This window comes from Aythya marila, assembly GCF_965140915.1.
Source record: "Aythya marila genome assembly, chromosome: 22".
Classification (NCBI taxonomy): Eukaryota; Metazoa; Chordata; class Aves; order Anseriformes; family Anatidae; genus Aythya; species Aythya marila.
Window position 1 is genome coordinate 1364799 of NC_139063.1, and position 13958 is coordinate 1378756.

Genomic DNA, 13958 nt, shown 5'->3' on the forward strand with positions numbered 1-13958 from the left:
CCGGCGCAGCGCGCAGGCGCGTGACCCGCGCCGAGATCTCGCGAGAGTTCGCGCTGAGGCGGCGGAGGCGGCGGCGGTTGGGCCTGCACCGGGCCTAGGCCGCGCTCGGTCCCCTCAGGCCCCGTCCCGTGAGGCCCGGGGAGGCCCCGCTGGGCCCTGTGGGGGCTCCTCGGTAGCCCCCCGTTATCCCCGGGCTGCCCCCGGTTCCCCCCGTGACGGCAGCGCGCTGCCCCGGTGCCCCCGGGCCCTGAGGGGGCCGCCGCTGTGAGGTGGCTGAGGGGCGGCGGCGGCTTCCCTGTGAGGGAGTGACTCCACGCCGAGTCGCGACGGGTGTATCGCGACAGAGATAACCCAGTCGTGTGCCTGGGCCCCGTCCTGTGCGGCTCCAGCACCTTCAGGGGGGTACCACAACCGGCCTCCGGTAAAGCAGCTCGCCCCACACACCGGGGCCCTCCCGCCTGCCCCCCACACGGGCAGGACCCCGGGATCCGTTGCTCATTTGCCCCAATTGCAGGAATCGGGACAGATCCCTGCGGCCACACGCGCTGGTTTCAAAGCCAGGCTGCCCCGCGGGCTGACGCTGAAGAGGGAGACGTTTTGCAGCGAATTCCTGCAGTTTTAGTGAAAATCCTGCAACTTCACGATCTCAGGGCGACTTCACGATTTCAGGGCGCTGGCGAGGCGCAGCAGCCAAGGGAAATACCGCGCCTGCCACCGGCTTGTTTTTCTTCCCCTCCCCGTTCTCACGAGTTCTCGGCGAAGCCTCCTTTGGCTGCGGCGCTCCCCTGGTCGCAATGACTCATTTATAAATCAATTAGCCAGAACTGCCGCTGGCTCTGCTGCCAGGCGCAGCTGCCCAACCAGCCAGCTGTGCCTCCTGCGGGGTTCCTCCCCACCCACCCCTTTTCCCCCCTGACTTTTTGTGGGTTCCCCTGATGTTTTGTGGCTCCCCCTGATGTTTTGTGGGGCCGTGCTGCCCCTGTTTCCTCCCCCCCACCTGCTCTCTCGGGGCAGCAATGCCCGCGTTGTGCGGAGCAGCCCCGGCTTCCCCGAGGCGTGCAGCCATCTGCAGACACAGAGCTCCCTGTGTCAGCCCGCCCGAAACGCGGAGCAGCCAAAAAAAAAAAAAAGGCAAAAAAAAAAAAGCTTTTTTCCGCTCTCTGTTTTATTGGTGCTTGCATAATTTTTTTTTTTTTTTTTTTTTTTTTGTGGTTTGCTGATTTCACACTTAGCGCCATCTGCTACCTGCTCGGCCAATTCTTCCTGCGCCAGCAGGACCCAGAGGAGCTGTAGCACGCCCCGGGCAGGTTTTGGAAGGGGTTTTGACCCTTTTGACACCTCAGAAATGGGGAAAAATCAGAAAGCTGAGAGCAGGGGCTGCAGCCCAGCCCTTCCCCAGGCAGCCCTCTGCCGTCCCACCCCACACAGCAGGCCTCGAGGCACCCCAAACCAGCTGCTGCTCCGGGGCAGCCACCCCCCAGCAAAGAAATGAGCAGAAAATTAAAATCTGGATGTAAATTATGCCCGGACACGGACACCCTGCCTTGTAAATCGGGCTGGAAGGCAGCTTTTTAGGGCCAGATCTTGTCCAACAGATAATGTCTGCTATCTAATCAGATTTCGTTTAATTACGTTTCAGTCGCCCTGCCCTCAGCCACGCGTCTTTTGGAGGACCTGCAGCAACCTGGGGCGTTGAAAGGAAAACCACCAGATTGAGCAACAGGATGGAGCTGCTCGGCTGCTGCTCTCCTGGGGACACCAGGAGAGGGGAGGGACCCGCTGCCACCCCCCGACACAAGGACCGTGAGTCACGGCAGCTGGGGAAGCTCAAATCCCGAGTTCCCTCGGTGTCCCCAGCACCTTTTTTCCCCACCTGAGCGCGCCGTGCAGCCCGGAGCAGAGCAGCTAACGGGACACGCTGCTGCCAGGGGTACAGAGCAGGCACCTGCCCAGCCACGTTTCGCGGGTTTTTGCAGAATTCATTCACAAAATAAATAAAAACCAACCTAGAGCTATGAAATCTGTAAATCTGATGAGCTGCAAAGGAGCCGAGCCGCCCAGCCCGGCCCTTACCTGGCTCTGCAGGGAGCTGGGATCCAGCTCAGTTCCTCCAAGCACCGCAAAGCCGAGCCCCGTGAATCCTCCTGCATCACCTTCACGGGAAAAATGGCTTTAAACAGCCCCCTTTTCCCCCAAACCACCCCAAAACCTAAAGGAGGAAGCGGCGAGGATGCCCCAAGCCGAGGCCTTGGTGGCAGCTGGCTGAGGGGCCCGGGGCGACCTGCCAGGAGGAGAAAAAAAACCCAGAGGGGCGGCGAGGGAGCTTCGTAGCGACCACGCCGCGGTGCCTGATATTTTATTCACCGTGCTTTATCACCGAAACGTGGCAGGCAAGAAAAAAAAAACACACCAACCAGCTGCAGGAGGGAGACGGGAGCAGCTTTCCACCGGCCAGGCACGTGCTGTCGCTATCTCTTCCCCGGAAAGGATTCGTTCCCAGAAGCGCCGCCGGCCCCAGCACGCTGCAGCCTCGTTTGATGGACTGGCCTTTCCTGCGGAGGTATTTTCAGCTGTTTTTTTCTAAATATTACTCATAAAGGCCCCCCTTCCAGACAACCTCTCTCCCTCCCCGCGTTTGTTTATACGCTTTGAATTCTGTTAGGAAACCGGCTCCCTACCCCGGCTCTGTTTTAGCCACGTTTCCATATTTAGTTCTTTCAGCTATTCCTGCTCCTCGCCCGGCTCTCCCCGCACGGCACCGGGACCCGCCGCGTCCCCACGTTCCATCCAGCACCCCGAGGGGCTTTTCTCCCCCATCCTCCCCGTACCCACACTCGCCCGTTGCACCCTTCCACCCTCCAAATCCCAAATCACCCCCCGCGCTCGGCACGGGGACGTTTGTAGGGGTTTTACCCACGAGCGACGGGGATTTGGTGCCTGCCACAGCCCCGTGACCCCGCAGGGTGAGGTGGGGAGCCCGGGGAAGGCCGAGCGTGGCGTTATTTTGGGGAGGGACAGAGTTAAAGCGGGCGAAGGAGGCTTCCCTCGTGGCACGTGGCTGCCATGCCAGCCGCGGGGCGCAGCCAGAGCAGGGGAGGAATTTGCCGTGAGGACAGCGAGGCGCCAAGGTGAGTCCAAGGGCAGCGCGGGCACCGGGGCCGCCTCTGCCCTCAGATTTTCAGTCTCCTTTTGGGGACACGTGGCGGTGTCCCCGTTCCCCCAAAAGAGCCGTGTTCGGGCACAAAGCAAAGCCCCGCGGCCCCCTCACGGCCTCACAGCCTCGTGGCACGGCCACCACAGCCCCTGTCTGCGGGTTGGGGGCACTGACGGCGAGTGGGGACGTCCCGGTGGGCAGCTTGTGGGGTTGGGATCGGATTTGGGGGGTTTTGGGGGAGCAGCACCCATGGGGTGGCTGCTCCGGGTCCAGCTGGAGGCTCCCTGGGAGGGGAGCAGGACCCGAGGGCAGCTCCCGGGGGTCCAGCTGGGGGGAGCAGGGCCTGGCTGGTGGCTTTGGGGTCCAGCTGGGGGTTTTGGGGTCTGGGGATCCCAAAGCAAGGTGCAGCCGGTGGCTCCTGAGGTCTTGGGGTGGTTCTTGGGAGCTGGGTGATGGGGAAGGGGCAGCTCCTGGGGGCCAACCGATGGGCTCAGGCTCCGGGTGGGGGCTCTTGGGGTCCGGCCGGCAGCTCCAGGGGGCTCTGGTTGTTGGCTGTAGGGTCCCTCTGGTGGCTCTTGGGGTCTGTGTGACAGCTGTAGGGTCCCGCTGGGGGCTCTTGAGGTCTGGCTGATGCTTGTAGGGTCATGCTGGGGGCTCATAGGGTCTGGCTGATGGCTGTAGGGTCCCACTGGGGACATTTGGGGTCCAGCTGATGGCTCTTGAGGTTCAGCTGACAGCTGTAGGGTCCCGTTGGGGGCTTTTGGGGTCCAGCTGATGGCTTTAGGGTCCCGTTGGGGGCTTTTGGGGTCCAGCTGATGGCTTTAGGATCCCACTGGTGGCTTTTAGGATCGGGCTGCTGCAGGGCAAGGTGCAGCCGGTGGCTCCCGAGCGGGCTGGACGGCAGCGGGGGGGGGGGGGGGGCAGCTCCCGGCTCCCACCGACGGCTCCGAGGCTCATCTCTGGGGGGGGGGGGTGGGAAGGGGAAACCCTAACGGGACAGGGGGCATCTCCCGGGTGCTCCCCCGGCCCTAAACCATCGGGGCCGAGCCCGGGGCTCCCCCGCCCGCCGCTCCCAGCAGCCCGCCGGGGCCGAGGGGAGGAGCGGGCACGGGCGGCGGCGGCGGCGGCGGTGGCGGTGAGTGCCCGCGGCGGCAGCGGGGAGGGGTCGGGGGGGGCGCACCGGGGGCGTCCCGGTTCCTTTTGGGGTCAATGGGGCCGCACCTGCAGCCCCGCATCCCCCCACGGCGGCGACCCGGGGGATGCCGTCGTGCCCGGGAGGAACGGGACGGGAGCCCCGGGAACCCCGGGGGGGGGGGCACGGCGAGGTGGGGGGCACACGGGAATGGGGGTCCCAACCCTTAGGGGCAGCCCCGGGAGGTGCCCCCGGTCCCCCCCACCCCCCCGGTTTGCAGCCCCCTGCCCCAAACGGGGACAGGGGGCACCCCAAAAGCATCCCCGTGCCCAAAGAGCGGGGCTGCGGGTGGGCTGCCAGCACCGGGGGGGCACCGGGGGTCGTGCACCGGGACCCCCCACCCCACACACACCCCCCCCCCTCAAGGCTTTTGGGGTGTTGTAGGGGGGGCGATTCCCAAGCAGCGGCTCGGGACCGGGAGCGCTTTCCCGTGCCATCCATCATCCCCGCTGAAAGCCCGTTGACGTCAACCCCGTCCCGTGCACGCCTGGGCCCCGCCGGGGGGGACACGGGGGTAGGGACCGGGCGAGGTGGGGGGTCCGTCCGTCCGTCTGTCCGTCCGTCCATCCTGGGGGGGGGGGGGCTCAGGGCATCCCCTTGTGGCCCCGTCCCGATCCCAAGCCCCACGGGACGCCGGCGCTCGCCTCTCACCTCTTGGTTGTGCTCCATCCGTCTGTCCATCCGTCCGTCTGTCCGTCCCGCTCAGTGGATCTGGAGACCCCCCCGTGGGTGGTCCCGGGGATGTGGGGGGGGTCCCAAGGGGTGTCCCCCACTCTTCGGGGGTCCTGTGGGGTCACCGAGCACGGCACGAGGGGCCCCGTCCCGGTCCTCTCCCGGTGCACCTCCAGGACGCGGCGTTTTTGGGGGGACCTCGCTGCATTTTGGGGGGGGCCAACGGGGTCAGTGCCCACCCCCACGTGCCCACGGTGCCCCCGCTCCGCTCCCTGCCCCCCCCTCAGGTCTCCCCCACACTCAGGGCTCCCCGTCCCTTTTCTCCAGCCCCTCCTCGGAGCCTTTTTGATGCATTTAGGGGATGAACCGCGGTGTCTCGGCCATCCTCACGCCCCCCAAACTGAGGGGGGGACCCCCGCAGCCCCCCCCCAACCCCATCCCTTGCTGCCCCTTGATTCCCACGGGCTCCAGGGTGTGAAAACACCGATCCTACTGCTTTTTAGGGCCCGGGCTGCACGGCACCTCTGTGCCCGACCGCGGGGGGGTCGCAGCAGGTGCCCAGGAGCCCCCCCGTGCCCCTCGTCCCCCAAAATACCCCAAATTCAGCCGCAGGGTGGTGGAGGAAGGCTCCCGTGAGGCTCGTTAGGGTGAGCTGAGCCCTTTTTTTTTTGTTGTTTTCACCTTAAAAAAGAAACTGCCACGGGGCCACGCTCACTGCTGGACACGGAGCTGGGGGGGGGGCCGTGGGGGGCAGCCAAACCTCTGGACCCCCCCGCCCCCGGTGTGTTTGGGGCACTCGTCTTGGATCTGTGGGGCTGCTCGGGGGGGGCCCAACTGTTGGATCCGGCACCTCTGCTGCGAGCGGGAACAAAAAAACCATCCCAAAAAACTCCGAATTTGGGTTCGGACCCCAGGGGTCCTCGTGGCCCCGAAAGGCGCAGCCCCAAAAGGCGCAGCGCTGTCTGCTAACGGGGCGGGAGGGGGAAAAAAAGGGGAGGGGGGGGGGGGGGAAGGAGCTGCTTGGGGGGGGGGCAGCAGCAGCAGCCAGAGCTGCCTGCTCGCAGCCCTGCCCCTGGAGGAAGCAGCTCCATGAAATATTGATGGGATTCGCCGCGCGAGCTGCATTGCGGAGCCCCGCACCGGGCAGGCAGGGAGGGGCTGCCCACCCCATAGCCCCCAGCCCCACACTTTGTGCCCCACCACCCTCCTCCCAGACCCCTCAGCACCCATGGGAGACCCCACCCATGGGGAGAAACGTGCGAAACGTGCTCCTGCGCCCCCCCCCCCCACTCATAGCCGGGGATGGGGACCCCATAAGCGGCAGCACCCCTAAAGGGTGAGGATTTGGGGTCAGTGCCGAGGGACCCGCAGCGATGGGGTCTGTGGGGTGGCTCCCCCCTGGCTGCCCCCCCCCCCCGCAGCCCTTTTTGATCCCTGCTGTTGCCCTGGGTAACGGTGGGATTCGGCACAGAGCTGATTTCACCCCCCCAACGTCACACGGGGACAGGGACAGCACCGGCAGGGCACCGTCCCCGGGGTCCTGGCATCTCCGGGGGGCTCAGCCCAGGGGTAATGGGGTGCCCCCCCCCGCTCCCAACCCTACAAAGTGGGGGCGTGAGGGTGCTGTGCCCCCATCCACCCCTCCTGGGGGTGTCCCTGAGCTGGGGGAGCAGAGCCCAGCCTGGGGGGCACCCCGAGGTGCTCACCCCACCCGAGGAGGGGCTGCTCCTCTCCCCCAGGACCTCCCTCAGCCCCCCAGGACCCCCGTGGTGTCACCCCCAGCAGGAGCTCCTCATCCTCATCCTCATCTTCATCCTCATCCTCATCCTCATCCTCATCCTCATCCTCATCCTCACCCAGCCTCGGTCCCGCAGCAGCCGGGCCCTTTCCTGGGCTCCCCAAATGGTCCCGGTGCCCCCCCCCGGGCAGCCCCTTGAGTTTGGCACGCGCAGGGCTGAGCTTGAACTGGGTTTTAAGGAGAAGCAGGGAAAAAAAAGGGGGAGAAAAGCTTTGTTTGGGATCAAACCTGGGCTCTGGGGGAGAACTCCCTCCTCTAAGCACCGCTCGTCCCACCAGTGGGGCGCACGCGGCCCCCTCCTTGAATTTTGGGGTTCCTGTTCCCTGTGGGGTGCCGTGCCTCACGGGGAGCCCCCCATTATTGGGGACACCCCCTGGGGACACCCCATAGAGGCCCCAAACCCCCTCTGTGCCCTTCCCAACAAATCGGGCACCTTATCAGGTGCTCCTTTATCTCCTCCGCCCCCATCAGGGACCCTTCCTCACCTTTGCGGGGGGCACCACCCGGCTCCTCCCCCCCCCCTCAGCCTTTGTCAACATCCCCCTTTTTTCGGTCAACGCTCCCTTCTTGCAATTAGTGCCGTTATTGTTAATCACCTAACGGGGTGGTTGGGGTCCCCACTGTACAGGGCTGGGTGGCCACCCCAAATACCCGCCACCCCCTATCCCCTCTCCCCCTTTTCCCACTTCCAGCATCATCCAGCGGGGACCCTTTAGAGGCTGTGGGGACCCCATAGGGGCTGTGGGGCACCCCCTGCACCCCCCCACCCTCTTGGTGTGGCGATGCCCGCGGTACTGGGCTCATACTGGGCTCATACTGGGCTCATACTGGGCTCGGGGCTGGGAGAACTGGGTCAGCTGGGTAACCATGGAGATGCTGAAGCAGCGCGGGCACAGCCCCGCCGCCACAAACCTTGCAGGATTTCACCGGGCTGGCACCCTCCGTCCGCAGCGGGGCCGGGGAGGGGGGGGACACAGACACACAGCGGGGTGCCCCCACCTGCGCCGGGCGGTAAGGGGGTCGCTGTTTTCCCGTGCCTGTAGGGTGGGGTTGTTTTTTTTTTTTTTTTTTTAGGGGGGGGCTGTGTTGGTGATGGAGATGCGGGAGGGGAGCCGCGCTCCCGGCCATCGCGCTTCTCCTGCGCGTTGCGCATCGGCTCCGGCGAGCTGCGGGTTTCGTGGGGGGGGGGGGGGTTTGGGGTTGTGACATCTCCCCCCGGACCCCCCCAGCCCCTTGTGTTATCCCTGGGGGGCTCGGCGTTGAGCCCAGCCCGCGGGGAGGATGGGGCTCGGCCTCTGGGGCGCTGCCGGCGGTGGTGGCGTGGCGCGAGGCCGGCGGTAAGGGGCTGGAGGGGGGGCTGCGGGCTCTGCCCCCCCCCCCCCCAACTTGAGGCTGGGGGCTCTGTGCGGGGTGGGGAAGGGGCTTGCATGGGGCTGAGCCGCTGCTGGAGCGTGGGCAGAAGGAATAAAGCATGGAGGGTGGGCGAAGGGGAGCCTCCTGCAGCCGGGGATGCTCTGGGGACACTGGGGGATGCTTTTGGGGTGCTGGGGCCGGCTCGGTGGTGGCTGCTGGCTCCGGGGTGCTCTGGGCTCCGGCTCATCTCAGCACCGAGAGCCGCTCACCCCCTGGCCCCGCTCCCCGCAGGAGCCCTAAGCAGATCGGGGGGAAATTTTAGGGCAGGATTTTAAGCAAATCCTTCCCGCGGGCTGAGGAGCGCGCCTTCCTCTCCATTCGCGGTGGGTTTTCCTCCCGGGGGCTGTGCTGGCAGCGGTCTCGTTAGCCTGGTGCTCTCATCAGCTCGTTTGCTGCCACCAGAGCTGGGTGCTGGGGGGAAAAACGGCCTCAGGAGCCCTCGGTGCCCTCCTGGCCGTGGAGCAGCGTGGCCCCGTTACTCCACGGCCCCATTACTCCACGGCCCCATTACTCCACGGCCCCGTTGTGCCATGGCTCTGCTCCCCCACAGACCTGCAGGGAAAGGCCTGGCCAAGCCCATTGGGGTTTTGTCTCAGCCCCGGGCAGGTGGGGAAACTGAGGCAGGACACAGGGAAACTGAGGCAGGGCGCAGGGACTAACCCTGCACTTTCCCCCTCCAAAACCCGTAACTCCCCGGGTTCAGGCGATGCCGGGAGCCGCGTGGCTGATACGGGGGCAGCAGCAGCCCCGTGCCCTCCCCGCTCGCGCCGTCCCGAAAGAGAAATCTTTCCCCAGGCGCTGCCTTCGCGCCTTACCGCCAAGTGGCTCCGCTTGGCCTGCGGTTAATAACTCCCCTCGCCCTGGAAGATGGATGCTCCCGTCCCAAAAGAGCTTAAATATTCATGGGGAAGGAAGGGAAGGGAAAGGAAAAGGAGGTGAGGGCTGGTTCGGGGTGAGGGCAGCCTCCCCGCAGCCTCTGCAGCCGGTGAGACCCCGGTGTGGCTGTGGGGGGGCTCCCCAGGCTCCCCCTTTGCTGCCAGGGCTTTTTGTGGGTGCCGGCAGCCCCCCGGTGTGGTTTTTGGGGCCGGCCCCGTGGCAGGCAGCCATCTCGGGGCGGAGCAGCACGCAGCGATGCTGCAGCTGCTTTTTGGTGAAGGAGGTGGTGGTGGGGGGCGGGGGGGGGCTTGGCCGGGTGCTTTTTCCCCTGGGCACCCTCAGGAGGGGTGGATGGGGCCATCGCCGAACCCTAGGGCACCCTTTTGGCCCTGGCCATCAGGGGGTGCAGGGCTGGGGTGGGGACAAACAGCCCCAGCACCTGAATTCCCTCGTGGAAACGCCTCGGAGGGCTCCTTTCCTCCCAGCTGGGGCTTCCGCAGGGGGAGCACGGCGACGTTCCTGGCGATGCCACCCCCTGCTTTCAACCCCCCCACCCCCCTCTCTCTCCCCTTTTTATCCCCCCTTTCCTTGCAGCTGATCCCAGCCGGCGAGCTGAGGCAGCGTCCGACCATGTTCAACGGGGACGCCGGCTCCTCCGCCGCCAGGAATGTCGTCCGCAGCTCCAGCATCAGCGGCGAGATGTACAGCCTGGAGAAAAGCGCCCGGGGCAGCGCCGACTCCGTCAGCATCATGGCCAGCAAGAAGCGCCGCTCCAGCCTGGGTGCTAAGATGGTGGCCATCGTGGGGCTGGCGCAGTGGAGCAAGAGCACGCTGCAGCTCAACCAGAGCGGTGAGCTGGGGGGGGGGGTGTGCGCCCCGCTGCCCCGGGATTTGTAACGTTTCTGGTGAAAATACCCCCAAAAAAAGCCCATCGCGAATGCCTCCCGGCTCAGCCGTGCTCCTCCAGGTGCTGAGGGGGTTTGGAGACCTGAGCTGGAGCTCGGGGTGGGCTGGCAGGGAGGGGGTAAGTCGCAGAAAGGACTCGTCAGGTGCTCTGGGCGTGGGAAATACTTGAATTTTCAACAGGCAGGGGAAGCAAAAGGCACGTTTTGGTGCAGGCTTTTCCTCTGGTTACCGCTTTCTGTTCTGGCTCACGTTGGCATTTCGTGATTCAGGAGAGGAGGTAATTGGGAGCCCTCTGGCCCTGCACACCCGAGGTGTTACGGGAGGGCTGGAATCAGCCCCAGAAGCCCAGCCAGGCATGCCAGTGGCCAGCAGGAGCCCACCTGGGGCCAGCAGGAGCCCACCTGGGGCCAGCAGGGCTGCACCTCCCCAGCCAGCAGAGCCCAATCCCTCTCCGAGCACGGCTCCAGAAACAAGCCCCGTGCCAGCCTTCGTGCTTAAGTAGCATTTGCCAGTCCTTGGCCACTGCCCCCAGCTTTCCCCATCACCTTAAAAGACCCGAGGCAGTTGGATTGATATAAAAACCGACAGCAGTGACCTCAGCATCCTGCCCGCTCCGCTGGAAGCACTCAGGGGTGTCAGGGACCAGCCTCGTGGCACTGGGGAGGGGACCAGGGGGGCTGCACCAGTCCCACAGCTGGAGGAACACCAGAGCAGGGACCGGTGTTGGGGTCAGGGTGGGAGCTCAGCGCTCCCCTCGTCCCGGGGCCGGGTGCTGGAATTGGGCCGGGGCTGGCCCAGTGCCCGGCAGCTTTTGGCAGCGCCGGGGAGCATCGCGGCAGCGCTTGGCTGAACACATCCACGGGCAAACGCTGCACGAGAGGTGCCCAAATCTCCACCCCGCTCTGCACCCGGGTGTGCAGAGCTCCTATGGGGCAGCCCTAAATCAGCAGAAGTCAAACCTGACTCCCCCGTGCTGGCCATGCTGTGGGACTGGTGCTTGCTGGTGGTGCCCGGGGGCTGCTCCGGCCACGCTTCTTCTGCTGCCGTGCGCCATTGCCGGCTCCCCGTGCTCACCCCACATCTCTGCTTGCAGAGGGAGGCCCCAAAAAGCTGCGCAGCAACATCCGGCGGAGCACCGAGACCGGCATCGCGGTGGAGATGAGGACCAGGGTCACCCGGCAAGGCAGCCGCGAGTCCACCGACGGCAGCACCAACAGCAACAGCTCCGACGGCACGTAAGGACCGGGCACACGGCCTGGGGTGGCGAGGGGACCCCGGGGCCTTTGGGGCGCATGCCCTGCACACGGTGGGGCTCCGTGGCAGCGCTCTGCTCCGTCCCACACAGGTTCATCTTCCCCACCACGCGGCTGGGCGCCGAGAGCCAGTTCAGTGACTTCCTCGACGGGCTGGGGCCGGGGCAGCTGGTGGGGCGGCAGACGCTGGCCACCCCCCCGATGGGTGAGTGCTGGGGGGATTTGGGGGGGGTCCGTGCTGCACCCGGGGCTGGGGCAAGGGGATGCTGAGGGTGCCACACGTGCACCAGCCCCGGGATCCCTCCTGGCAGCTCCCCTCGCTGCTAGGAACGTGCTGGGGCCGTGCATGGCTTGCAGCCACCCCCGTCCTGCTGCTGTTTCTGGCCAGTGCCAGCACCCCCACTGCTCCCAGGGCACCCCCAGGTGCCTGCCCCGTGTCCTGCTTGGGGACGGGGATCCCTGCAGTTCCATGACCCGGTCCTACCAGCCCCCTGCCCCATTCCTGGTGGGGCAGGAGGGGAGGGAAGGGGGCAGTTGGACCCCTTTGGGCTGTCCCCAGGGGTCACCGTGATGCCCAGCTGCAACCACGGCACACGAGAGCCCTGCACCATCACCTTGTTCCCCTCCCTGGCTCCTCGTGCAGCCCCGGGCCGAGCCTGACCTGCTGTTGAAATGCTGAGTGTGTTTTGAGAACATCCAGGTTCGTCTCCTTGCCATTAAACCCCGCTGGGACATCAGCACGCCCCTTCCCCGTCCCCCCCTCTCCCTGGGGCCACAAGGCAGCGAGCGCCGGGGACGCGGCGGCCGCGGGAGACGCGTACGTACGAGCAGGACAGCGTAAGTGGGAGAGCAGCACCGCCACCACGGCCAGCTCACGGGTGCCCCTTCGTGTTCCCTCCTCCTGCTGCTGCAGGGCAGGACCCCGGTGAGACCCCCGGGCAGCAGCTCCGTGCCCCTGCCCCAACGAGGAATTGGGCAGGAGGTGGCCGTCCCCGGTCCCTTTTAGCCACTCACACCCAGCTCTTTGGCTTTGTCCTTCCTCAAATCCTGTCGGGGGGATGCTCAGGGCGCTGCTGAGGATTTGGGGGGCACCAGCACTGCCCCCCACGGCTGGGGACAGGCAGCAGGGACCGTCCCAGCCCCGGGCTGCAGCTCGTCCCCGTGGGAGACGGGCACGTGGAGGGTGCTGAGCGCGTCCCTTCCCCTGGCCAGGCGACGTCCACGTGGGCATGGCCGACCGCAGCGGGCAGCTGGAGGTGGAGGTGATCCAGGCCAGGGGCCTCACCCCGAAGCTGGGCTCCAAATCCATCCCTGGTAGGTGGCTGGGGAGGGACGGGGACGGTGCCAGCGCCGTGCCGGGGGGGCTCCGAGCCAGCGCTTCTCCCCCCTTCCCACCGCAGCCACCTACGTGAAGGTTTACCTGCTGGAGAACGGCGTCTGCCTGGCCAAGAAGAAGACCAAGGCGGTGAAGAAGACCTGCGACCCGTCCTTCCAGCAGGCCCTGCTCTTCGAGGAGAGCCCCCAGGGCAAAGTCCTGCAGGTGATGTCCTGGGGCAGCCTCCGGGCAGGGCGCACGCACCCGGCATCCCCATCCTGACCCCGGACCCTAAAGGCGGCCCCACTAACGCCATCTCTGCCCCGTAGGTGATCGTGTGGGGTGACTACGGGCGCATGGACCACAAGTGCTTCATGGGGATGGCGCAGATCGTCTTGGAGGAGCTCGACCTCTCCAGTGTGGTGACGGGCTGGTACAAACTCTTCCCCACCTCCTCGCTGGCCGACTCCAGCATCGGGCCCCTGGCGCGCCGCCTCTCCCAGTCGTCCCTGGAGAGCTCCACCAGCCCCTCCTGCCCGTAGCGGCAGCTCGGAGCCAGAGGCCGGGAGGGGAAGGAGACGTCCTGACCTACCAAAACTGTCAGTGGATGGCTGTAAATATCCCATCCTCTTTTTTTTTTTTGTTTGTTTTTTTCCTTTTTTTTTTTTTTGGTTTTTGGTTTCTTAAATCTCCTTCCCGAAGCAAACCTGCTCTCGGCACGCTCCTCCCCGAGCGAGCGCCCCAGCGCGCAGGGAGCGGGGGCCGTGGGCATCGAGGTGGGGGGCAGCAAAGGCCCTTGGGGGGGGAGCCACAGCCCCCCCATAGCCCCCCGGGGAGGACGAGCACCACGCCGTGCTCCTCTCGGCCACAGCAGCCCAGTCCCGCTCATCCAGCGCCACTGCAAGAAGTAGCATGACGCCTCGACTTCTTCTCCTCCGATTTCATTTTCCTTGCCTCCGAGGAAAAGGGAGCTTTTCAAGGAAAGAAACTCAGAAAAAAAAAAAATCCAACTCAGCACTACTGTTTTTTGTTTTTTTTCTTCAAGGAATGTAGCATCTTCGATTATGTAGCTTGCCACGTGCTAACAACACACTCACTGCAATATCTGAGACTCGGCGCTGACGGATACATCTGCCAGACACTGCCCGTTTGTTCGTTTTCTGACACAAACCCTGCGACGCTGAGCAAGCCGTTCTGGTGACCATTTTTATTTTTATTTTATTATTTTTTTAAAAATTTTGGTAGCGTTCAGCCTGTGACAGTGACATTGCCAAAGGGACAGAGCACGGACAAGGGCGCGCGCCACCCCACCAAGCACGGGCTGGGCTTGTCCTCGTGTTTCACCGCTCGCCGCCGTCCCGCGTGGCCACGGCGAGCCC

At 65.4% G+C, this 13958-nt stretch overlaps 1 protein-coding gene across 1 annotated transcript; it reads left to right on the forward strand.

The window, feature by feature from the left end:
• Positions 1–1292: 1292 nt before the first annotated feature.
• Positions 1293–13137, forward strand: RIMS3 (regulating synaptic membrane exocytosis 3). Its single transcript, XM_082777478.1, has 8 exons — positions 1293–1307; positions 1640–2560; positions 9700–9955; positions 11105–11246; positions 11357–11469; positions 12477–12578; positions 12665–12804; positions 12909–13137. The coding sequence occupies exons 3-8, from the start codon at positions 9736–9738 to the stop codon at positions 13119–13121; spliced, it is 930 nt and encodes a 309-aa protein (XP_082633604.1). The 5' UTR covers positions 1293–1307; positions 1640–2560; positions 9700–9735; the 3' UTR covers positions 13122–13137.
• The last annotated feature ends 821 nt before the right edge of the window (positions 13138–13958 follow it).